General features: G+C 41.9%; 1 protein-coding gene across 5 annotated transcripts in view; it reads left to right on the forward strand.

The window, feature by feature from the left end:
* Positions 1-26,266, forward strand: part of FHOD3 (formin homology 2 domain containing 3) — a 967,501-nt gene that overhangs the window by 526,272 nt on the left and 414,963 nt on the right. For all 5 annotated transcript variants that reach the window (XM_033930608.1, XM_033930609.1, XM_033930610.1 and 2 more), the window contains exon 4: positions 15,725-15,792. In XM_033930608.1, the coding sequence (XP_033786499.1) occupies positions 15,725-15,792 (68 nt within the window). The remainder of the gene's footprint in view (positions 1-15,724; positions 15,793-26,266) is intronic.

The following is a 26,266-nucleotide window of genomic DNA, read 5'->3' on the forward strand; positions in this document are numbered from 1 at the left end:
ATGGCCAGAAATGGTCACTGATATTTAACGGGGGATAGCCAGCAGTCTCACGCTTAATATCTCGGTCTCCGGGTTGGTCGGTGACATGGCCGGTCACCACCAATATTCAACAACTCGCTAGCTAAGTTCGGTGGCCAAAGACAACCACCTAAAAGGGTGGTATATTCTTCACTGTTGAGATTTAGCCAGCTAGCTCCTGAATACTGGAATAGCCAATCGTGTCACAGCAGCCAAAAATAAACTGGAAATTCAATGCCAGTGGCCAGATACGGCACCGACATTGAATTTCCGGTATTGCTGTCAACTGCAGGAGATTACCGGCGATCTCCTGCAGTCTGAATACGAGCCTAAATATATTTAATGGCAATTGTGTCTGTTGGCAATATTTTTTTTTCCTGCGTTATACAATATTATTTCACTGTGTTAACATCTTGTTGTTTAGAAACATAGAAACATAGAAAAAGCGGCAGAAAAGGGCTACAGCCCACCAAGTCTGCCCATTCCAAGTATCCCCCCCCTGAATTTACTTCCTTAAAGATCCCACAAGAGTATCCCATTTATTCTTAAAATCCGTCACGCTGCTGGCCTTTACCACCTGGAGTGGTAGTCTGTTCCAATGATCCACCACTCTTTCGGTGAAGAAGTACTTCCTGGAGTCGCCGTGAAACTTCCCTCCCCTGATTTTCAGCGGATGTCCTCTGGTGGTCGAGGGACCCATGGGCCAGAAGATATCATCTTCTGACTCGATGCGTCCCGTGATGCATTTATACGTTTCGATCATATCTCCCCGTTCTCTTCTTTCCTCGAGTGAGTACAGTCGCAACTTCTGTAGTCTTTCTTCATATGGGAGATCCTTGAGCCCCACGACCATCCTGGTGGCCGTTCGTTGTTAAAATGTGCCGTTTCGTGTTAAAATGTTGATATTTTCATAGAAATCACCAGGGCTGTAAGAGATGGTGCCTTTCTCAATTAGAAGAAAGCTGCATTTCCCAGTTTTAAAGGACTGTTTATATTGGCACCGGCAGCATGTGTAATTTTTTTTCTTTTTTAGTTAAGAAATAATGCAATCTAGCAAATGCCAGATGCAGATATTTAAGTCATCCTTTAGAGTTTTGTACTGTGCGTAAGATTAGTAGCCATCTATATTTTTAATATTACAGTTTTTCCATCCAAGCATTATTATTTATTATGGAAAAGCACTAGAATATACTGGCTGAAGTGGATTGTTTAAAGGAGATTGTTGAGTTTGTAATGCAAGTAAGATATTTCCCACTGGAGCTTTGTTGTGAATTCCATTCATTATAAATTCATCATTGTTTATCACTACAAAGCTCAGTTCATATGATATTTTAAGCACTATACAAGCATTAGCAATTAAAGCACCCAGGTGGATAGTGCATACTGTTGAAGATTTAGAAGTACTTTTTAAGTCTTAAACATAGAAACATGATGGCAGATAAAGGCCAAATGGCCCATCCAGTCTGCCCATCCACAGTAACCATTATCTCTTTCTCTCTCTGAGAGATCCCACGTGCCTATCCCAGGCCCGCTTGAATTCAAACACAGTCTCTGTCTCTACCACCTCTTCCGGGAGACTGTTCTATACATCTACCACCCTTTCTGTAAAAAAGTATTTCCTTAGATTACTCCGGAGCCTATCACCTCTTAACTTCATCCTTTGCCCTCTCATTCCAGAGTTTTCTTTCATATGAAAGAGACTCAACTCATGCGCATTTACATTATATAGGTCTATCATATCTCCCCTCTCCCGCCTTTCCTCCAAAGTATACAAATTGAGATATTTAAGTCTGTCCCCTTATGACGAAGATCATGCACCATTTTAGTAGCTTTCCTCTGGACCAACTCCATCCTTTTTATATCTTTTTGAAGGTGCAGCCTATAGAATTGTACACAATATTCTAAATGAGGTCTCAACAAAGTCTTATACAGAGGCATCAATACCTCCTTTTTCCTACTAGCTATACCTCTCCCTATGTAACCTAGCATCCTTCTAGCTTTCGCCGTCACCTTTTCAACCTGTTTGGCCACTTTAAGGTCATCACTTACAATCACACCCAAGTCCCGCTCTTCTGTCATGTATATAAGTTCATCACCCCCCTAAACTGTACTGTTCCCTCCAGTTTTTGCAGCCCAAATGCATGACCTTGCATTTCTTATCATTAAAGTTTAGTTGCCCAATTTCAGACCATTCTTCAAGCTTCGCCAGGTCTGTCTTCATGTTATTCACACCATCCTGCATGTCTACTCTATTGCATATTTTGATATCATCCGCAAAGAGACAAATCTTTCCCGACAACCCTTCAGCAATATTGTTTATAAAAATGTTAGAAAGAACAGGCCCAAGAACAGATTCTTTAGGCACACCACTGGTAACATCCCTTTCCTCAGAGCAATCTCCATTGATCACTACCCTCTGTCGTCTTCCACTCAATCAGTTCCTGACCCAACCCATCACTTTCGGACCCTTCCCGAAGGCACTCAGTTTATTTATTAAACGTCTGTATGGAACACTGTCAAAGTCTTTGCTAAAATCTTTATACACCACATCTAGCGCACATCCTCTATCCAATTCTCTGGTCACTCAGTCAAAGAAATTGATCAGTTTTGTCTGCCAAGACTTACCTCTAGTGAATCTATGTTGCCTACGGTCCTGTAATCCATGGGATTCCAGAAATGACCATTCTCTGTTTTAAAAGCACTGCCATTAATTTGCTTACCATAGAAGTCAGACTTACTGGCCTGTAATTCACTACTTCTTCCTTACTTCCACTTTTGTGGAGAGGGACCATATCTGCCCTTCTCCAGTCCGCCGGTACCATTCCCGACTCTAGAAACTTGTTGAAAAGGTCAGTCAACGGAGCTACCAGAACTTCCCTAAGTTCCTTCAGCACCCTTGGATGTACACCATCCGGCCCCATTGCTTTGTCTAACTTTATTTTAACTAGCTCCTCACAAACACAATCCTCTGAAAATCAATCAGGGTCTATTACTCCTCCATCCCTATTCACGTTTGTCTTTTGCGGTCTTGCTCCCGGTGCTTCAGCCGTGAACACAGAACAGAAATATTTGTTAAGCAATTTGGCCTTTTCTTTATCAGCATTAGAGTAGGTTGTTAGGTGCAATCGACTCGTGTTTGAGTCTTAGTGACTTGATGAACATCAAGTTTTTGTGGCAGAATGCAGAAGTCGATTGCTGGGCCTTTCTTCTGTGCAGTATAAATTTGTTGTTGTCACCATTGTCACATCAAAAGCAGTCCTCTAAGAAAACATTGTACAGTTTAAAGAAACTCACCTGTAACTTTCTTGTGTGCCTCACTTAGAGGGTGGTAATTTTTTTTTTTCAAAAACTTTATTCATTTCAAATCTTAAATCAAGTACAATCAAGATACATAACAACTTTCAAATATACCTGACATCTTATATTTGACCCTTATAAAATAATATAATACCTCCCACCTTTATTCCTTTATAAAAAAGATTTGTTTCAATTATAATCAAACATACCCCCTCCCTTCCTCCCCCCCCTTAATGACTTAAACTTTTTATATAGGGAAGAGCATTTTTAATCTTTACAATACTCTATCAATGGCCTCCACACATCTTTAAATTTATTATAATTTCCTTTTTTGGACCGCTAATGCCCTTTCCATTTTATATATATGACAAACAGAATTCCACCAGAAACAATAATTAAGTCCATTCCAATTTTTCCAATTATAAGTCATCTGTTGAATGGCAATCCCAGTTAAAATTAACAATAATTTATTATAATTAGATGATATTTGTTTCTTAGTTCTCATTTCTATACCAAATAAAACTGTGCCATATGATAATGCTATGAATACAAAATTACTTCCCATCAAATTTTATGACAAGCTTAGCCGTGCCTCAGAGACCGAGTCATCCAGCAAAATAGGGGTTATTGCTTGTCATCGGTCAGAGTCTCATTCATTGGCATCAGGCATATGCTTGCTGCATCTGATACTTTTTAATTATTTTAGTTCTTTTTATATATTTTTGTGTTTTTTTTATGTTTTCATTTTTTGAAAAATTGTCTTTAAGAAATAAATATCATAAACATTAATAAGATAGTGCCTATATTTAAGATGCACTTATCTGAGTGAAATGTCAGCACTGTTGTATCCCAACGGGGCCACCGTTTCACCCGATGTGGCTTCGTCAGGGGAAAGGTTGACAGTGCCTGAAACACAAAATTGCGTTGATTACACCAAACGATAACTTCAAATACTTTTAAATTCGTTATGATGTTATATTAATTACAAAATTTTTTTACAAAATTTAACATAGCAACTTACAGAACAGAAATTATCCTGGCTTCTCTGTCTATTTTTCTCTTTGAAAATGGCGGCGAACCTGAGGAACGCCGAGATTCTAAATATCCAATGTGGACCTACCAGGACTTACGTTAATCACGTAATAGACGTAAAAAAAATTTTTGTATCTTTTTTGTATCTCGTTTGATAACATGTTTCTCTTTAAAGATGTTTGTTCATTACGTTTTTACGTCTGTTACGTGATTAACGTAAGTCCTGGTAGGTCCACATTGGATATTTAAAATCTCGGCGTTCCTCAGGTTCGCCGCCATTTTCAAAGAGAAAAATAGACAGAGAAGCCAGGATAATTTCTGTTCTGTAAGTTGCTATGTTAAATTTTGTAAAAAAATTTTGTAATTAATATAACATCATAACGAATTTAAAAGTATTTGAAGTTATCGTTTGGTGTAATCAACGCAATTTTGTGTTTCAGGCACTGTCAACCTTTCCCCTGACGAAGCCACATCGGGTGAAACGGTGGCCCCGTTGGGATACAACAGTGCTGACATTTCACTCAGATAAGTGCATCTTAAATATAGGCACTATCTTATTAATGTTTATGATATTTATTTCTTAAAGACAATTTTTCAAAAAATGAAAACATAAAAAAAACACAAAAATATATAAAAAGAACTAAAATAATTAAAAAGTATCAGATGCAGCAAGCATATGCCTGATGCCAATGAATGAGACTCTGACCGATGACAAGCAATAACCCCTATTTTGCTGGATGACTCGGTCTCTGAGGCACGGCTAAGCTTGTCATAAAATTTGATGGGAAGTAATTTTGTATTCATAGAATTTATTTGATACTTCCTCAAGTATTTGTATTTTGGTTTCACCAATCATATGATAATGCCACATGATTTTCTAATAACAAATTAATTTGATTCCATATTGCTTTCCAAAACTCTAATATATAAGGACAATAGAATAACAAATGATCCAAAGTCCCTGCTTTAAGATGACAATGCCAACTTAGAGGGTAATTCTATATCTTGTGGAGGCCGAGTAAGTGCATATTTAGAGGCTATTTTATAAATGTGCAGAGGCACCTGTTTGTCTTTATTAAAGGACAAGGGCAAAGTGAGAAAGATTTCACCTAGACCGATGCCACAGACGTCCATATACAAACAGTAGGCTCCTTTTACTAAGGTGGGCTAACCGATTTAGCGTGCGCTAACGATCAGCGCGTGCTAAATGCTAAGAAGCCCGTAGCATGTAGCCCCCCGCTTATCATTAGTACACACTAAGGGCTCCTTTTACAAAGCCACGTTAGCGGTTTAACATGCGTAATAGCGCACGCTAATTTGCCGGCCGCGCTAGCCGCTACCGCCTCCACTTGAGCAGGCGGTAGTTTTTCGGCTAGCGCGAGAGTTAGCGTGTGCTAAAAAGGTGCGTGCGACAAAACCGCTAAAGCAGCTTCATAAAAGGAGCCCTAAATCAGTTAGCACACCCTAGTCAAAGGGCTCCTATGCATGTGTACTCATATTTTATATACAGTGCATGTAAATTGTGAGTTCGCCTGTGCTGCACCCAAACACTGCTTCTGAACACGCCTACATGACAGACATGTGTAAGCATGTGCTTTTTTGGGCACTGCGGATTCCTTAACATGGATAACCCATGAGGTAATTCCATAAAATCCCTTTTGCGCGTTAAAAATCTTTTATGAAATTACCACATTTGTGTTTAGTTTCAGTTTTTACCTTTATTTGATATACAGCCTGTTTAAATGACTTGCCCAGGGTCACAAGGGACTGCTGTGGGAACTGAACCCACTTCCCTAGGTTCTCAACCCACTGCACTATTAGGCTACACCTCCCTAAAGGAGAGTGCAAAGCGCTATTATGTATGAGCAGTCAGATTGCTGCTTCTGAAGCAACTAATCAGTCTGGTATCTACTTAGCCCAACATCTTTAAATAGAATGCTCTCCAGCAGTCAGACCTGTGCCAACCTAGGTTCAGCATGTTTTGCCATAGTGCCAAGAATGCTTTATCTACACAATGGAAGCCTGTGGGTAATAATAAGCCTGTAAGCCAGATTTGGAATTTTGTGAATGAGGGTTCTGATCATAGATTGGTAGGTAAGTCATTCCACAAACACGTAGTAGCCCTAGGTGTGGAACGCCTAATTGTATCCAACATAACAGTGGTACAATGTGGTCGAGAAGAAGATTAATGTTTAGAGCAGTGGGCTGGGAACTGGAAAAGTCATTTAATTCTCCATTGATCCAGATTCAAAAACTTAGATTGTGAATCCACTAGGGACAGAGAAAGTAACTGCTTATAATAAATAGAAACCACTTTGGTTGTATCATAGAAAGGTGATATATCAAATCAATAACCCTTTACCCTTTTTACCACCAGTCTTTTATACTGCAATGAATGCAATAAGCTTAGAGGTTATATGGAATGAATACACAAAAAAGTAGGGTGCTCAGGAGATAAGATTCTGTGTTGATTAGAATTTTTAAGTGCTCTCCTGTAAGTAATGTAGAATCAATGCTCTTCTTTCCATAGTGAAGTGCCCTGCTCAAATCTCTTATCTCTAAAAAATTAATATCACTGTCATGTTCTATGTTAGTTGTAAATTACAAATGGATACTGAGCGAATTTCTTGGTTGATGTTACAGTAATCTAGTTTACAGTTTGAAAAATCTTTGGAAATTGGGGGACTTTGGGGTCAGGATTCTACAAACTGAATGAATTAGTCTTAAAGAATGAAGACATTGCCTAATGACACTGGATATTGCAAATGAAAATGTAATTCATTATCAAGGATAGCACCCAGGGTTTTAGTTGAGGACCTCATGGGGGTGAATGGATCACAAATAAACAATTCCCTTGTCCAAAACGCTCCTTATGTTTTGGGAAGAAGAGCTTCTATTTCTGATCAATTTATTTACAATCTTTTGGCAGTAATCCAGTTTCTTTGAGTATAGTATTTAAGCTTTCACATAATGTCTTTTACTATGCTCATATCCCAAGAACTCAGAGTCATCAATATTGGACATTTCATAAAGAAAGGGATAAAACTCAATGATTGAACTAAGATTGCAAAAGGTGCAATAAAAATCTTGAAGAACATAGGTGATAAAACCGAGCCCTGGAAAACCCCATGAGTAAGCAAATAACACATGAAGAAAGAGCCCATTTAATTCACATTAAAGGTCTTCTTTTGAAAAGGACTGAAACAGTCTAGGGCAACATTTATAATCCCCAAATCACAAAGTCACTACGATAATATGGAATGGGCAACTAGTCAGAAGCTGCAGATGAGTCTGCAGAGATTAAGAGGATGTCCTTTCCTTCATTTAGTTCATTAGGATATAATTGATGAGACTCAACAAAGTGATCTTTATAATATGTGCTTTAGTTTTCAAAATATTCAGACAGTTGATTGGTTAATTGAACAGAAAAAGGAAGTTGGATATTGGTTAGCAATTGACAGCATCTGCAGGGTTTCCTTTCATATCCTTAAAGAGTCAATGCTTTCAGGTATGAATTGAGTATGGTGATCCTGAAATTTTTGGGAAGCCAAGAGGAAACAGGGTTTTAGGGGGAGGTTGTACATTTCAGTGTCTTTAATTGAATGGCAACAGAACATATTAATATAAAAGATAAACTGATGAAACAGATGGATGTATTTTGGACCACCTAACTCCATTCTACCAAAAACTACATTGGCTGCCTGTCAAGGAAAGAGATCTTTTCAAGTTTGGATGCCTCTTCTACAAAGCCCTACAGGCCTATTGCCTAACCACCTAACTGTTCAGTTCTTGTTCTCGTCTCTAAGCCACTCCACACATTCCCTATCATTTTTTTTTACTTTCCCTTCAGTCAAAGGCTGTACTTAGAAAAGATTCATTAACTGACTCTTATCATACCAAGCCACTTCCAGAGATCCTGAACTGGGCCAAATGGTTAGAATATCAACTTCATATATGCATTTTAGAAAGCTATTAAAAACCCATCTGTTCTCAAAATTCTTGTAATCCCTCCAAAGTAGCATATTGATATGAAATTATTGTTAGCTTGTTGATGCCAATGTTCTATCTATTGTAGCTCACTAACAATGGTCAGCTCATCACTTTTATAAACTGCATAGAACCAAAAGGCTTTTGTGATATATAAATAACAATTTATGTTATGTTTTGCTATGTTATATAGGTAGTCTATAAAATCAGTGCCAACGGTCCTAAGCGTGATTCTATAAAAGTTAGGCACAGTATATAGAATCACGCTTTGTGCCACTTCAGCGATGTTAGGCATTGCTAGTAGTCCTAACTTTAGGGTTTTTTTTGTTTGCTTTTATTCATTTATAACCCGCTTTTTACAGAGCGACTCACAATGAAACACTCACAATAGTTAAAGACATCAACATACATAATACAAATCTACATCAGCAATTCAGCGACCAGCACATACATCATCACTCTAAAACTCAGTGACGATATTTCATACTGCAAAACAAATGTCTTTTCAGTAATTTCTTAAAGTCGCACAAATTTCCCTGCTGTTGTATATACATTGGTATTCAAATCCATTCCTGAGGACCTATACAAGAGAACATGATAGTTCTAGAACGCACCAGCATCATACATTTAACAGGAGGAATGTACAGCTCTGCGTGATTGACAGAACAAAGTTATGGTAATGGGACGTAAGGCAGAATAGAGCTCATCAAACTTTCTTTGCCTAAATACAAGTGCCTAAGTTAGGTGCCTTTATATAGAATTACATTTTTCGAGTTAGGTGCCTATCTTTCAATTAAGTCCAATTAATGACAAATATGAGCTTTAAAAATAGACAGAAAGAATTTTTAGGCCATAAAATACAGATATTTCCTGACCTTCCACGAGAGAGGAAAAACGTCACCGTGAATTTCTTTTTCTGAAACCTGGGGTGATTTCTTTGGGAGCTACATTTTATTCTAGACAGTGTATTGTGTGTTACCGCACTGTTAAATATGGTTGGTTTGTTTTTTAACCAAATCAGTTGACAACTTTCTTGGCGTTATCTCTTCTGGATGTTGAAAAATTTTGAACCCTACAGATTTGGATTTAAATATGGAATCTTGCTCTCAGCTCTATAGCCAATAGCATTCTTTAATATATATTTTTACTCGCTTATTCGATCTTGGACCCCTTTTGAGGACTTGAGCATAAATAGTTAGTTAATTTCTTTCATTAATGAATGTTAAAGATCTCTCTAATTAATGAATGTTAAAGATTTATATTTTATTGGAATTTAATTTGTATACTATTATTTTCTGTACAAGTGTAATACTTGATGTTTAAGTGTGAAAATTCATAAATAATATAATAATATAATTATTAGGATTTTTATATACCGCCTATCAAGGTTATCTAAGCGGTTTTACAATCAGGTACTCAAGCATTTTGACAGTTATGAGGTGTTACGTGCCCATTAACATCACCGATTAAGCCTATTAACCAATTAAGTTAAGCACCAGCATCGGCTAGGCTAGGCGCACTGATGTGGGTGTGTAAATTTAGGCGGACTATATAGAATTTGCCAGTTTAGAATTTGCCTGGTGTTACGCAGGACACACTCTGGTGTTATGCAGTAACTGTACTCGAGTACAAAAAATAATTTTTTGAGAGGGGCAGTCAAGCGACTTGAGGACAAGATACAGGAGCTAGAAGGACTTTACACCACGGAGGACCCTACCAGGGCATTTGAAGACTTCAGGAGTGAGAAACACATCGAGAAGGAAGTCAGGGAACTCGAGGAATTCATTGAGGAAGCATACAGGAGGAGGGTGGAAGAGAACGAACTCCAGATGAGAGATGATGCAACACCAACTTGGAAGGGGGAGCAAGAAGCAGATGACCTCAAAGAAGACACCCACAGAAGAATACCACACGAGGGGGAAGAATTGGCTAGTCGATGCCCAGAAGAAGAGAGAGCTAAGCACACCGAGGACATTGACCTGAGACCGATAAGAAAATTGAAGAAGGGAAAGTCAGCGATCCTGGTGGGAGACTCGATATTGAGGCATGTAGACAGCCACATAGCAGGAGGAAGAGAGGATTGACTGGTGACCTGCCTCCCAGGAGCGAGAACCAAGGACATCGTGGACAAAATTGAGAAGGTCTTGGAAGGAGCAGAGACGGAAGAGACCGCAGTAATGATCCACATCGGGACGAATGATGTCAGCAGGAGAGACTACAGAAGAGGCACGCTGATAGAACAGTTCAAGATTCTAGGAAGGAAACTGAAGATGAGGACCCAGAAGATAGCATTCTCAGAGATCCTACCGGTACCGAGGGCAGATGTGAAAAGGCAGGAAGAACTACAATCAATAAATGCATGGATGAGGAGATGGTGTGAGGAAGAAGGGTTCCACTTCGTGAGGAACTGGACAACGTTCTGGGGCAAGAGCAAGCTCTACAGGAGAGATGGACTGCACCTGAGCGTGGCGGGAACAAGACTTCTAGCAAACAACGTCAAGAGAGGAATAGAACAGGCTTTAAACTAAGAGAAAGGGGAAAGCCGACAGTCGACCTAGCGTCGATGATTCGGAAGAAGGTATCCCATGAAGATACTAAGGGGAAAAAAGGCAGGGAAGAAACAAGAGACAAATTACAGGAGTCAACTAACCCAGAAGAGGAGGTTAGAAAGATTGTAGCAAAAGAGAAGACACCAAAGACTGAAGCACAGGGAAAAGAAATGAAGACGACAAAATGCCAGGATCTAAACTGCATATATACTAATGCAAGGAGTTTAAGAAACAAAATGGGGGAGCTAGAAGCCATGGCCAATGCAGAGGACATAGACATCATTGGAATCTCTGAAACGTGGTGGAATGAGGAAAACAAATGGGATACAGCACTGCCGGGGTACAAGCTCTATCGCCGGGATAGGTCAGGTCAGAAAGGAGGAGGAATAGCCCTATACGTAAAAGAAAGCATACAATCGACAAGAATGGACACAGCGGAGATGATCAACAAACTGGAATCGCTATGGGTTAAAATACCGGGTAGGAAAGGGCATGAAATAAAGATGGGCCTATACTATCGTCCACCCGGGCAAACCGGAGATAGCGATAAAGAAATGGATGCCGAGATGAAGCGAGAATGCAAAAGTGGTTACACAGTTGTTATGGGAGACTTCAACTATCCTGGGATAGACTGGAGTCTTGGAAGCTCAAGATGCGCTAGGGAGACAGAATTCCTGGAGGCTATACAAGATTGCTTCATGGAGCAGCTTGTTAGAGAACCGACGAGAGGAAATGCCACTCTGGATTTAATCCTAAATGGACTAAGGGGACCTGCAAAGGAAGTGGAAGTAGTGGGACCGTTGGGAAACAGTGATCATAATATGATCAAGTTCAAGGTTGAAGTAGGCATACCGAACGGAAAGAGAACCATAGCGACATCTTTCAACTTCAGGAAAGGAAACTATGAAGCAATGAGGGAAATGGTAAGGAAGAAACTTAGGAACACTTCCAAAAAATGGCAAACAGTAGAACATGCCTGGTCTTTTTTCAAAGACACAGTGAGCGAGGCACAAAATCTGCACATCCCCAGATTCAGAAAGGGGTGCAAAAAGAGTCGAACAAAAGACCCAGTATGGATGACTAAAATAGTGAAGGAAGCGATAGGCAATAAGAAAAATTCATTCAGGGAATGGAAAAAGGACAAAACTGAAGGGAACCAGAAGGAGCACAGGAAGTATCAAAAAGAATGTCACCGTGTGGTTCGAAAAGCCAAAAGAGAGTATGAAGAGAGGCTAGCCAGGGAGGCACGAAATTTCAAACCGTTCTTCAGATATGTTAAAGGGAAACAGCCAGCTAGGGAGGAGGTAGGACCGCTGGACGAAGGAGACAGGAAGGGAGCGGTGAAGGAGGAGAAAGAAGTCGCAGAAAGACTCAACATGTTCTTCTCGTCTGTATTTACAAACGAAGACACAACCAACATACCGGAACCTGAACAAATATTCAATGGAAATCAAGCAGAAAAATTAACATCCATGGAAGTGAGCCTTGATGATGTACACAGGCAGATAGAAAAACTTAAAACTGACAAATCCCCGGGTCCGGACGGAATCCATCCCAGGGTTCTGAAGGAATTAAAGGAGGAGATAGCGGAACTACTGCAGCAAATTTGCAACCTATCCTTGAAAACAGGCATGATCCCGGAGGATTGGAAGATACCCAATGTCACGCCCATCTTTAAAAAGGGATCAAGAGGTGACCCGGGAAACTACAGACCAGTGAGTTTGACTTCGGTTCCGGGGAAACTGACGGAAGCACTGATTAAAGAACACATCGATGAACATCTGGAAAGAAACGAACTTTTGAAAACAACCCAACATGGTTTCTGCAGGGGGAGATCGTGCCTAACGAACTTATTGCACTTCTTCGAAGGAATTAACAAACGGATGGACAGAGGAGACCCCATAGACATCATATACCTTGATTTCCAAAAAGCCTTTGACAAGGTGCCTCACGAACGTCTACTCCGGAAACTGAAGAACCATGGAGTGGACGGAGACGTACATAGATGGATCAGAAACTGGTTGGCGGGTAGGAAACAGAGGGTAGGGGTGAAGGGCCACTACTCGGACTGGATGGGGGTCACGAGTGGTGTTCCGCAGGGCTCAGTGCTCGGGCCGCTGCTATTTAATATATTCATAAATGATCTAGAAACAGGGACGAAGTGTGAGATAATAAAATTTGCGGACGACACCAAACTATTTAGAGGAGCTCGGACTAAAGAGGACTGCGAAGAATTGCAAAGATACTTGAACAAACTAGAGGAATGGGCGACGAGATGGCAGATGAAGTTCAACGTTGAGAAATGTAAAGTATTGCATGTTGGAAACAGAAACCCGAGGTACAACTATACGATGGGAGGGATATTATTGAATGAGAGCAACCAAGAAAGGGACTTGGGGGTAATGGTGGACATGACAATGAAGCCGACGGCACAGTGCGCAACAGCCGCTAAGAAAGCAAATAGAATGCTAGGCATAATCAAGAAGGGTATTACAACAAGGACAAAAGAAGTTATCCTGCCATTGTATCGGGCGATGGTGCGCCCGCATCTGGAATACTGCGTCCAATATTGGTCTCCGTACCTTAGGAAGGATATGGCGTTACTCGAGAGGGTTCAGAGGAGAGCGACACGCTTGATAAAAGGGATGGAAAACCTCTCATACGCTGAGAGATTGGAGAAACTGGGTCTCTTTTCCCTGGAGAAGAGGAGACTTAGAGGGGATATGATAGAGACTTATAAGATCATGAAGGGCATAGAGAGAGTAGAGAAGGACAGATTCTTCAAACTTTCGAAGAACAAGAGGACACTTGGAAAAGTTGAAAGGGGACAGATTTAAAACGAATGCTAGGAAGTTCTTCTTTACCCAACGAGTGGTGGACACCTGGAATGCGCTTCCAGAGGGAGTAATAGGGCAGAGTACAGTACAGGGGTTTAAGAAAGGATTGGACAATTTCCTGCTGGAAAAGGGGATAGAGGGGTATAAATAGAGGATTACTGCACAGGTCCTGGACCTGTTGGGCCGCCGCGTGAGCGGACTGCTGGGCATGATGGACCTCAGGTCTGACCCAGCAGAGGCATTGCTTATGTTCTTATGTTCTTAATAGGCGGAGAGTATTTGTGCTAATCAACATAGTTCCATTAACATGAGCTAACTGGCTAGCGTGTGAGCCCATACCATCTACAAAATGGGTGTAGGTAAGTGCTCACATACTAAATACTGTATTTTAATTGCCAGATGCTAATAGCAACATTAGTGTATCACTATTAATACAACAAAACACCCAAAACAAAAAGGATATTTTTTTTTTAATAGCTGCGGTAAAAATGGCCTTAGCGTGCAGGGAAAGACAATGGAAGGGCATGCTAAGGCCACTTTTTAGTGCAGATATAATAGGTTTGCCAGGCAGAATTTCAAGGTTCTTATACATTTTTGAGAGGATGTAAATTATCGGTATTACTGGATAGCTAACAGTCAAAAAGTCTAGCACTTTGTTAATGAGGTAACTGGCAGTTTTAGAAGCATAGTAAAAGTGCTCCTAAGAAAAGAAGATGATGAAAGTCTTTTAAAAATGCTGGAGATCTTTAGCAATGTAGATGAGAGTAAATGAGCAGGATAAGCTGGTTGGAATTTATCTGCTGTCATATAGTATATTACTTTGTAGGTACCGTATATACTCAAATATAAACCAGGATTTTGGGGCCAAAAAATTGGCCCAAAAATGGGGGACCCGGTTTATATTCGGGTCAATGTCCCCTCCCAGAATTTTTTTTTTTAAGCCCGCCATTGCCAGGCTCTACCCCTGCCTCCCTCCCTGCCCTAGCCTCATAGGGTACCTCATCTTGGCGATCCATGGTGGAGGTGCAGCGGGCAGGAGTGAACTTCCCAAGTTCCTGCCCTGCTGCTAACCAGCTGCCGCAAGTTCCGCTGAGCAACACGAGCAGGAGCGCAATTTGGCGCTGCTGCTCGATACTGAGAGGAATCCTGACAGGGGAGGGAGGAAGGAAGGAAGGGAAGGGGGCTGGTGCAATGCCTGACAGGGGAGAGAGGGAAGGGTACTGGATGCAGAACCTGACAGGGGAGGGAAGAATGGAAAGATGCTGGGCGCAGAGCCTGACAGGGGAAGGGAGGAAGGAAGGGGGCTGGGTGCAGAGCCTGACAGGGCAGGACACTTGAATATTAAGCCACCCGACTTGTATTCAAGTCAACCAATTTTCCTCCTTTTTGAAGGGAAAAAGTGGGTCTCGACTTATATTCGAGTATATACGGTATATCCAGTAACATCCATAAGCTTATAGAACATACAACAATTTTCTGATTTGAAAGTATGCCATAAATCATTTTTTTTCCAATAAATATCAGTGTGTCCTGATAAAGAGCTCCCAGCCACCCTTCAGGAGTGGAACATTTCAGTCCTTTGTCCATTGTCAGACCTCTGTCCCATATTTTGCAAGAGCACATAGCATAACACAAGCAGAGTGCCTAAACTGTGTGTTAGTCAGTAGAAGGATCTGAATTCATGCAAAACCCTAGTGCTTCATATTTAGAAGCCACTAATTGTTGATGAATTCTATACTGTATTATTTTTTTTTTTTTTACAAATAATTTTGAAATATGGAGATATATCTTGGCAAATTTATTTATTAAATGTCCAGTTGCAGGCAGCCACTTTTATTTTGGATTGTTTGTTTTTCAGAGAAACAGAGAAGCACTTTAACCACTATGGAAGGAAATATTGATTTTTGTGGAGTTGCATAAATTCAAAAACTGTATGTAACTGTGCTGGTGTAAGGATTGACAAGATTTTAATGGTGATGTGTTGTTGTTTTTTTCTGTTTTCAGAAAAACTGTACAACTCCAATGGTCGGGAGCTGAGGCGGGCCCTCTTCTCCCTGAAACAAATATTTCAGGTAAGTGGGTGAATCAGTTAATGAGCTTGATATTGTTTATAACCTAAAACCACTCAACCCAGCGGTATATATAACTCAATCACAAAAATCCTGTGTAATACCACTTATTCAGAACAATACACATCAGTGTTGTTAGCCCTTAAAAATTATAGGCTTATTTTAGGCCTCAGAGTCGGAGCCTACGCACAGCAGTTAAATCACAAGCTGAGATGATCCGCGTAGTTGTAACACTCCTGCTCCAATCATTGGCCAATAATTACTTTTTTTTTATAGTGTTTGTATAAAGCTTATTACTTAAACCCTTCACCAAGCAATTCTGAAGATAAACTATTTCATTACATGTCACTACATGTCATTAATGTCTGTCTGCCGACACGGCCAGTTCCCGCGAAACGCTGGCCGCGTCAGCAGACAGACATTAATGACATGTAGTGTCTAAAGACAAGTTTTGTGGTCTATTTTTTCAAATCTTGGAAACATATGCAAAGTATTTTTCTGAAGACTTTTGAGTGTTTTTGAAGAAATAGTTTATCTTCAGAATTGCTTGGTGAAGGGTTTACGGTAAGTAATAAGCTTTATACAAACACTATAAAAAAAAAGTAATTATTGGCCAATGATTGGAGCAGGAGTGTTACAACTACGCGGATCATCTCAGCTTGTGATTTAACTGCTGTGCGTAGGCTCCGATTCTGAGGCCTAAAATAAGCCTATAATTTTTAAGGGCTAACAACACTGATGTGTATTGTTCTGAATAAGTGGTATTACACTTGATATTGTTTAGTCATGAAATAAATGTGTGCTGTTTCCAGACATTTCTTCATGTGACACTTCATCTCAGTGCCAAATGCAAGAAAAAATTCCCATGTAAAGGTATCCATTCAAGATAGCAGATATATACTTTTGCACATCCATTTCCTTTAGCTATAGAGGAGTACGCTTCTACTGTTCCTTTGATTTTAACAACAAATCTCACGGATAACTTAAAACTCACACATTCAGTGCTGCTGTCCATACAGGCAGGGGTACTGAATATCTGGACAGTGCAGTCACTGGTACTGGCTCTGACATGTAGAAAGCAGTTCTATAAAGAAGTGCCTATATATAGGCACCAAGAAGGCACTTAGGCCTAGTGGTTAGAGCAGTTGCCTCGGCAGCCTGAGGTTGTGAGTTTGATTCCCACTGCAGCTCCTTGTGGCTCTGGGCAAGTCACTTAACACTTCATTGCCCCATGTAAACTGCTTTTATTGTGTAAACCACACAGAAAAGGCAGTATATTAAGTCCCATCTCCTTTACTCTATTTGAAGCTTATTCAATGAAAGAAAGAAATGCCTGTTCTCCTTCATAGAAAACTAGTGTAGCAGCGCCAATAAATGTATATAATTTAGGCATGACCTCTCACACCAACCATAGACCTAGTGTATGTGCTTGCTCCGAGACAGCTGAAATAAAAATCACATGGGCAAATTATAGCATTCTATAATTTTTGCATGCAGCTGTGTGTATTCTGTATGTATCCTGTTGTACCACATTATCACATTTAGGTGCCATGTTGCAGAATAGTGCATGGTTAGAATATTGGCTCCACATGCATATATACCAGGTGCAGGGTTTCTCAACCCAGGCCTTGGGACACAGCTAGCCAATCAGATTTTCAGGATATGCACAATGAAGATTCATGATAATTGATTTGAATACAATGGAGATAGTACATGCAGATCTCTCTCGTGCATCTTCATTGTGGATATCCTGAAAACCTGACTAGCTCATTGTGTCTGAAGGATTAGGTTGAGTACTTTTGGGCATAGCAGGAGTGTGAGGCACCCAGGGCGGTGCCCCCCCCCCACCGTGCCTTTCTTGTGAACCCCCCTCCCGTTCCTTGCACGCCCCCAAGCCACACTCACGCCCTCCCTTCCCACCCCTGTACCTCTTTAAATCTTCGCCAGTGTGAGCAGCTTCTCCAGTCTGCTGCTCGCACTGGTATTGGCTTTCCCTGTAATGTCACTTCCTTGCCCCAGGACCAGGAATTGATTTCAGAGGGAGCCAGGTCGGCGTGAGCAGCAGGCCAGAGTAGTTGCTCGCACTGGCAAGGGAGAAAAGGAAAGGGATTGGGATGCTGCCTTTTTGTAGTTAAACAACCAGACTCAAAATGGGTTACATATATACAGGTACATATTTTGTATCTGGGGCAATGGAGGATTACCGTATATAGTCGAATATAAACCAACCCAAATTTAAACCGAGGCAACCTTTTCCACCAAAAAGGAGGAAAAAATATTGACTCGTATATAAACCGGGAGGAGGAGTTATATTCAAGTGCGCTGCCCTGCCAGACTCTATTCCCTGCCCCCCCCCTCCTGATGTCTTGCAGGCCTCCGCCAAGCCTGCCGTAAGATCTGGTGGTCCAGCGGTGAACCAGGGCAGAAGCGCTTTTCATACACTCCTGCCCTGTAAAGAGCCACTGTTTCAATGGCAACTGCGAGACCGCGGAAACTCGTGAGATTGCTGTAAGAATTCGCACAGCCATTCAGAGAGTGGTCCCGTGGCTTGAAAAAATTACACATTAAAGTAAAATGCGCCACGAATGTAAGGGGGTGGGAGGGAGGGAGATAGATGCGGCCGGTAGGTAGGAAGGAGGGAGGGGGCCGCGCGTGATCGGTGACCGTGCGCATTCCCTCCCTTAACTGCGGAGACAAAGCCATTCACCGCTCCATGGTGAGCACTTCCCCCCCCCCACCATTTAGTCGAGTTACCTGTGGCTACTGGCGGCTAGCCGCGGGTAACAGCCACCATGTCATTCTCTACAAGACAGTAAGCTGTCCTGGGAAAGGAAGTTTTAGTCTCTGACAGTTGGTCAAAAATATATTAAAAGTAATTAAATGAAAAAATAACATCTTAATTCTATTTATATTTATTAACCTTTATAAACACAGGTACCAAACTACTTTATCCTGAATTAAAAATACAATTCTTTTTTCTGCCTTTGTTTTCTGGCCATTCACTTCTCTGGTTTCTGCTTTCCTCCATCTTAAGTCTCTTTGAAGGATTTTTCTCTCCTCCTTTTTCCTTTGGCTTTCTTCAATTAATTTCCTTTGTCCAGATTTAACTCATTCTTACTAGCTAGACTTAAAGCTCCCTCTTTTTTACGGTCTACCAACAACTTTCTATCTCTTTCCTTCACCTTGGCTTTCCTATTTTACTTCCCCTAATTCTCAGTTTAACTCTGCCTTCTTTCTCTACCCCTTCTATCCTTTCTTTCTCCTTCCATCATTATCTCTCTCCTTTCTGTCTCTCCACTCTTCCATTCAGCATCTGCCCCCTTCTATACGGCATTTCCACACTTTCTCTCCCCTTCCATCAGTATCTCCCTCCTGTGTCCCTTCCCTCTTCCATACAATCTGCCCCTTTCTTTCTTTTCATTTTCCCCTTCCATCATTTCCCTCCTGTCTCTCCCCTTTTCCACCCATGCTTCTGTCTCCCTCCTTCTGTACAGCTTATTCTCTCTCCCCTTTCCATCTAGAATCTCCTCTCCCTCACCTTCCATCAATATTTCCATCCTCTTTGTATCTTTCACCTTCCATACAACGTCTTCCCCCCTCCCCTTCCATCCAGCATCTCCCCTTTCACTTCCCTTGTTCCATCATTTCTCTCCTCTCTTTACCCCACCCTCTAACATCTGGCCTCTTTCTCCCCCTACCTCAAACAATTTCCACCAGCTTCTGACCCCCTCTTTCTCCTCTCACTCCATTCCCACCAGTGTCTACCCTATCTCTCCCCCAGCCCTCTTCCACCAGCGTCTGTCCCCTAACATCCCAACTGCTGATGCTGTTTTCCTGAAGTACCAGCAGCAGCAAACTAAAACAAACCGGCTACACAACTTTCCCATACATATCTGCGGTTGCTGGCTTTGCTCTGGAAGAAGTGACATCGGAGAGGGCGGACCGGTAGCCACGGGTAAGTATGGGAAGGTCCCGTGGCCAGTTTCTTTCAGTTTGCTGCTGCTGCGTTTGCTGCTTTTGGAAAGCAGCAGCAGTGGCATAAGATGGAAGAGGGAGAGGTGCTGGTCCAGACTCCACCGGCTGTACAGTGGGGCTAAATGGCTGCGTGGTTTCCTGTTAAAAGTTGCACAGCCGCACATGATAGAGGGAATGCTGCAAGACAAGGAAAAAATGTCCATGGAATTTAAAAAAATTTATTCTGGATTTTTTTCTACTTTTCCTAAGCAGCTTCAAGAGATGCCTTTTATCAGACATCGTGGAGATTGCTCCTTCTTGTTTTGTTCCCCTACAGCCCAGACAAAAATGCTGAAGCCATAACTATTTTCTGTAACAATTCACAGTTTTCTATAACATCCACAGTTTTAGTGTCTCATTAACCAATGTGATAAATCAGAAAACCAAAATATCTCTGTTTAGAGAAGGCTAATTTATCCCAAACAGTGAACTTGCTTCCCTATGGGAATAGCTGAAGGGACAGAGACAGCTGGAGAGCATGATTCGTTCAAGAGAAGAAATCTCAGCTAATCCTTCTAGTGACCAAAATGGTTTACTGTATTTGTTAACAATGACTTCCCTTCAAAAGACAGATTTAGGAAAAGGAAGTATATATAAAAAAGCAAAGTCAATCCACATTGAAAGAAGTGAACAAACCCTTACGGTGGCTATGAGCATTTTCAAGGACCACACAGACATCTGTGTACTAGATGTGAACTGATTCTACAGAAAACAGTAATCATTTTCCTTCACTGGTTAAAAAAGCATTTCAGATTATTGTTTAAAAATAGGGTACCATATGTTGTATTCTGGAACCTTCTGGGCCTACTGGAAGGCATTATTACCATGCCACTTCCACTTTAATACTCTATTTGATATATAAACTTCTGTTCTGGCTCAGAACGGAAGATCTTTATCAAAGTTTAAAGGAATGAGTCTATGTCAAATGTCCAAATTCCATTGCTCTCTCATGTGCTTTATCCATTACCATATTAATCTTGATAATGAATAAACCAGAATTAATTAGATGTATTATCAGATTCCCCTAAGATATGAAGCATGGAAATTGTCTTGCCATGAAATTGTTACCTTTATTTTGATTGTGCTCAGACCTTAAGGCTTCATAAATTTTCATTTTCTATTTATTTTTTTTAAATAGGGGAGGAGGTAATTTTGAGTTGCCTGGCTAGGTTTAAAATCCATAGCTACTTTTTGTGCCTGTGCACCCTCAAATCATTTTGAGAGGGAACATGGAAAATCAATGCCGTGTGACATCTGCAGGTACAAAAGTTCTTCTGGAGGTGAGAGGCAGAAAAAGAGTGATCTTTTCATAGCTAGAAAAAAAAAAGAGAGAATGGATGTTGACTGGTCAGTACTGGAAAAGCGAAGATAAATGCTGAATCTGGCTCTGAGCTTATGGATGATTGGGAAAAGGAAGAAGAATAAATGTCATGTTCTCAATCAACATGAAGTTTATAGAATAGTTTATTTATCATTTTTTGTAACCATATAAACTTGTAAACCAGACATTATTCATAAAATCTCACAAAGACCAACCTCACAGTTTGCATGTCTGTTTGGGTTTCCCAGTCATACTAGCAATTAAGGTGAGCAGGTCCGTTTTTTTAATGATAACCTGTTGCCCTTCAATCCTGGTGTAAATGGGAAAACCCAAACCGGCATGCAAAGTCAGTTTATAACTACTCAAGTCCCTGTTTGAGCACTGTTTTTTTAAAGGCATTCCTCAGCAAACCCTCTGCTGGCTAAGGCAGATTCTGGGATTACAGAACACTGTCTAGTTTTTGGGTCCTGAAGGTGTTGATGGGGTGATGGATGCTCATCTTCAGGGCCCTACACTGCTATCCACTTGGGACCTAATTCTCCATAGGCCACCGATTTCGGCTGCCGGCTCTTCACGTGTCAATCATGCATCGGTATCCTATGGAGAATCACATCTAATTTTCTCACAGACACCTTAAATGTAGGCCAGCATTTTAGAGGCCTAGATTTAAAGCATCTGTCTCACACCTATGAAGACACACAGGGACACCTACTGATGGCCAAGGCCACTTACGGGGGAAATCATGCCCACACCACACCTTGGGCTTCTGTAAGCATCTCTACTCATCTCTTTAGGTACGCGACATATGCCTACAATGTAGGCGTCCTTCCCCTTTAATAAAAACAATATGCATCTTGATTGGCTGTCAGACAGCAGTAGGATGCCCACCGCTGCCTACCATCGGGACGTGTGTTTGCAGAATCAAGCCCTTTGTGTGTACATTTTTCAAGCTCTCCATTCCTTGATGAGGGGGTGGTTAGAAAATATATCCACAGTGTGTAATGATGTATAACTGGCTTTGATGGCAAATTTAAGAAACAACTTCAAATTGTAGTTCTTCCCCGATTTCCCTGTCTATCCCTATATTGTATATCTCCCTGCTTAAAAAAAAAAATTTTTTGTTCATTGTTTTGTAATCTTTGAAAAAAGCGATTTAATCAAATACGAAATAAACTTGAAACTTAAAGGTATACCAACTTTGGTTATGCAACTAGATCTGTCAGCTGCCTTTGATTTGGTCAATCATGACATTTTGTTAGATTATCTCAAATCGAAATCTCAGGTATAGTTTTTCAGTGGTTCTTTGGATTTCTGAAGCACCATACATTGCAGATAGTATGGAATAAAACCCCTGTGGTGTCATGAAAGATGACTTGTGTAGTCCCACAAAGCTCACCCCTTTCTCCAATGCTTTCAAAGTATACTTAAGTGAACTGCACCTCGTGCTTTGAAATAATATAATTTTCTTGTGCTGTTGATGCATATTTAATATTTCCTGTGGAGAGGAGTTTCCAAGAGACTATATCACGGATGCCAAAGGTGTTTGATTCCATCTCAGTATGGATGCTGTTAAATGGTTTGAAAATTAACCCGGAAAACAAATATTCTGTGGGTAAAACAGTACTGTATACTGTATACGAATATAAACAGAGATTTTTGGGCCCAAAAATGGGGGTCTCGGTTTTTATTCAAGCCACCAGCTGACTACCGGCACTCTTCCATTCAGCATCTGCCCCCTTCTATACAGCATTTCCACACTTTCTCTCCCCTTCCATCAGTATCTCCCTCCTGTGTCCCTTCCCCCTTCCATACAATCTGCCCCTTTCTTTCTTTTCATTTTCCCCTTCCATCATCTCCCTCCTGTCTCTCCCCTTTTCCACCCATGCTTCTGTCTCCCTCCTTCTGTACAGCTTATTCTCCCTCCCCTTTCCATCTAGAATCTCCTCTCCCTCACCTTCCATCAATATTTCCATCCTCTTTGTAATTTCACCTTCCATACAACGTCTGCCCCCCTCCCCTTCCATCCAGCATATGCCCTTTAACTTCCCTGTTCCATCATTTCTCTCCTCTCTTTACCCTACCCTCTAACATCTGGCCTCTTTCTCCCCCTACCTCAAACAATTTCCACCAGCTTCTGACCCCCTCTTTCTCCTCCCACTCCATTCCCACCAGTGTCTACCCTATCTCTCCCCCAGCCCTCTTCCACCAGCGTCTGTCCCCTAACATCCCAACTGCTGATGCTGTTTTCCTGAAGTACCAGCAGTAGCAAACTAAAACAAACTGGCTACACAACTTTCCCATACATATCTGCTTTCCGCTGAACTCCTACATCACCCTCTTGCATTCAGGCCAATTCTTCACCCCTCCTCCCGAGCTGCTATCTGCAGCCCCCACCCCCTCAATGAAGTTGATATTCAAAATACATGCCTCCATGCACAAGCCTCCATATACTCCTGTGTGCTGCCACTGATCCGCTGACCATGCACGGGCACGACCACCCCCCCCCCCCCCCCCCCCCGAAGTCACTGATTTTCATTCAGTCTCAGAAGCTGCTGCTGACGATCCACTCTTCATGCATCGAGCTGCCAATCTCAACCCCCCTCTGTTCGCTGGCCCACACTTGGAGCCGCTGACCACCATTCACTCCCGAGTACTGCCGCCGCCAATCCACTAACCATGGACGGGCCCAACCACCCCCTGGCTGGCGATCCACTATACTGTATGTTGAACCAGTGCAGAAGCTTGAACATCTCTGCATGCTCAAAGTCTCCCAGTACCCGCTAGTGCTGCCTGATTCACCGATTCAAATCAATTCACCGATTCACTTTGGTGAATTGATTCAAATCGATTCATTTTCTTAAAAAAGTGGACTCTCTGATTAAGTGACCAACCCTCCTCCCTGCATGACTTCAGGCTTCTTAAAGCAGGAGTGGCAGCACTCTGGCAGCGAAAAGCCTGTCCTAAGCTCTGCTTCTTACTGGCTGTCCACTGATGCTGCTGCTCCTGCTTTAGGACGCCTGATGTCAGAGCTCACGGTAGTGGGGGGTCGGTCGGTCGGTACGGAAGTGCTGCATAGGTGCCAGCAATGTGGGTACTCTCGGCTCTAGGGGGGCTCCCTAAAGGTCGGCATGTTTTCCCCTCGTTCCATCGTCGTCTGGGTCTCCCCTGGCCTCCAGGTCTCACCTTATAAACTAATTATGGCCTGCAGAGGATCGCCGGTGATATAGTAATTCTATTAGGCTGCCATCGGCCTCCTCTGCATGTTACCTCTACTATGGTCTGTCCCAGACCAAAACAGGATGTGATGTCAGAGGAGGGGCGGTACTGCAGCAGAAGGAACATGCAGCAGAGGCCGACGGCAGCTTGAATCGTTACAGCACCGGTGATCCTCTGCAGGCCATAATTAGATTTGAAAGTGGGACCGGGAAGCCAGGGGGAAGCCGGATGATGGTGGAGAGAAGGGGGAAACATGCCAGTCTTCAGGGGCATCCTGGTGTAGCTATTAGAAGTACACAGAGGGAGGAAGTGGGTCCAAAGAGGGGGCATATGCTGGACTGAGGGGAGGGAAGGGAAAGAAATAATGGGTCTGAAAATAGAGGAGAGGGAGAGAGATGGTGGACAATGGGATGGAAGGAAGGAAAAGAAATGGAGAGAAGTTGGATCCAAGGGATGGTGTGAAGGGAGGGGGTAGAGATACTGAATAGGAGGGTAGTTGGGAAAAGAAAGGGAGAGACACGTACATGTTTCGGCCACTAGGCCTGCCTGAGGAGTCTTGAGAATCACAGAACAAAAATGAACTCACTGCCAAAGATACATGGACGCTAGCAATATTCAAATGAAATTAGCGCGTTGAACAACTCAAGCGGACCAAGATCGGGGCGTCTCACATTAATTGGCAGTGAGTTCATTTTTGTTCTGTGATTCTCAAGACTCCTGAGGCAGGCCTGGTGGCCAAAACATGTACGTGTCGAGTCATTTGAATCATTGACTTCTTCACATTATTTATCCTAAATTTATTGGCATACTTCTATTGATAGCAGCTGAATATTGTGCACTGTCGGTAGAATTATCCATACAGCTTGGTTCATTCCCCACCCTCGTTTGGCCCTAGAGCTACCCGGATAGTTCCTGGGTTGTATGAAGGAATTTTCAGCAGCACTGTTGAGGTAATTCTCAAAATGTTGCCTAAAGATAGGCCCCAGGATGAGTCGGGCTAGGCACAAGTTCTGTATTGGTTACTATGTGTGAAATTGCCGTTATAGTTATGCACCTAACTTGAGACATGAGTACTTAAAGCTGACTCCAAACCGTTGGTAGGCACATGACTGCTAGCATTCTAGAATCCATGCATGTAAGTTCTAGTTATGCTCCTGACCCACTCATTCCCTTCCCAGATCCACTCCTCCTTGCAGTTGCGAGCAATGAATTTTACGCGCACAATTTGTAGAATCGTAAAGGCAGTTACATGTGTACTTGCCAATTACTGTCATTTAAGACCAATGCAAGCCAATAATTGATTAGCAGAAGGCAGGGCAGTCGGAAAGGACCTGAGCGACTGGTCTTCAGCAGTCGCTTGTTTCTGATCGGCCAGCCCAGTCGGTGTTGCAGGGTTTTGGTTTGTGAATAGCTGCCTGCCATCATTTGAGTGCCGTTCCCCCTCATTTGCATGTGCGGATCGAAAGATGTTCGGGACACAGGTTAGTGAATTGGGTCAGAGGGAAATCGGGTCGCAAAGGGCACGCAAACCAATTGATACACAATCGGTTTGCTTGCTTTGTAAATGTTGAGAAAACTGGCAATTACGTGTCTTAAGTGCACTACGCATTATTCTATGAGAGGTAGCATGGGAGTACCTTAGCATATCACTGCAAGAGGAGTGTACAATTCAGTGAAACATGGGAGGGGCATGGGGGTGTCTCCAACTTATGCATTCAACTTATATATATATATATAACAATTATATTCCAAAAGTTACTCATTGAGCTGGCAAGTGTTTGTGCCTAAAGTTTGGCACATATTGGAGTATTTATGCTAGCGTTCTATAACAGCAATTACATGTGTAATTGCCGATTATAGACTTCTCACTTAGCACGAATCATCCCTGTGCCTAAATTTAGGTCCCGCACGTTGCATGGCCCTTTT

The sequence above is a fragment of the Geotrypetes seraphini genome, chromosome 2 (genome assembly GCF_902459505.1).
Source record: "Geotrypetes seraphini chromosome 2, aGeoSer1.1, whole genome shotgun sequence".
Lineage (NCBI taxonomy): Eukaryota > Metazoa > Chordata > Amphibia > Gymnophiona > Dermophiidae > Geotrypetes > Geotrypetes seraphini.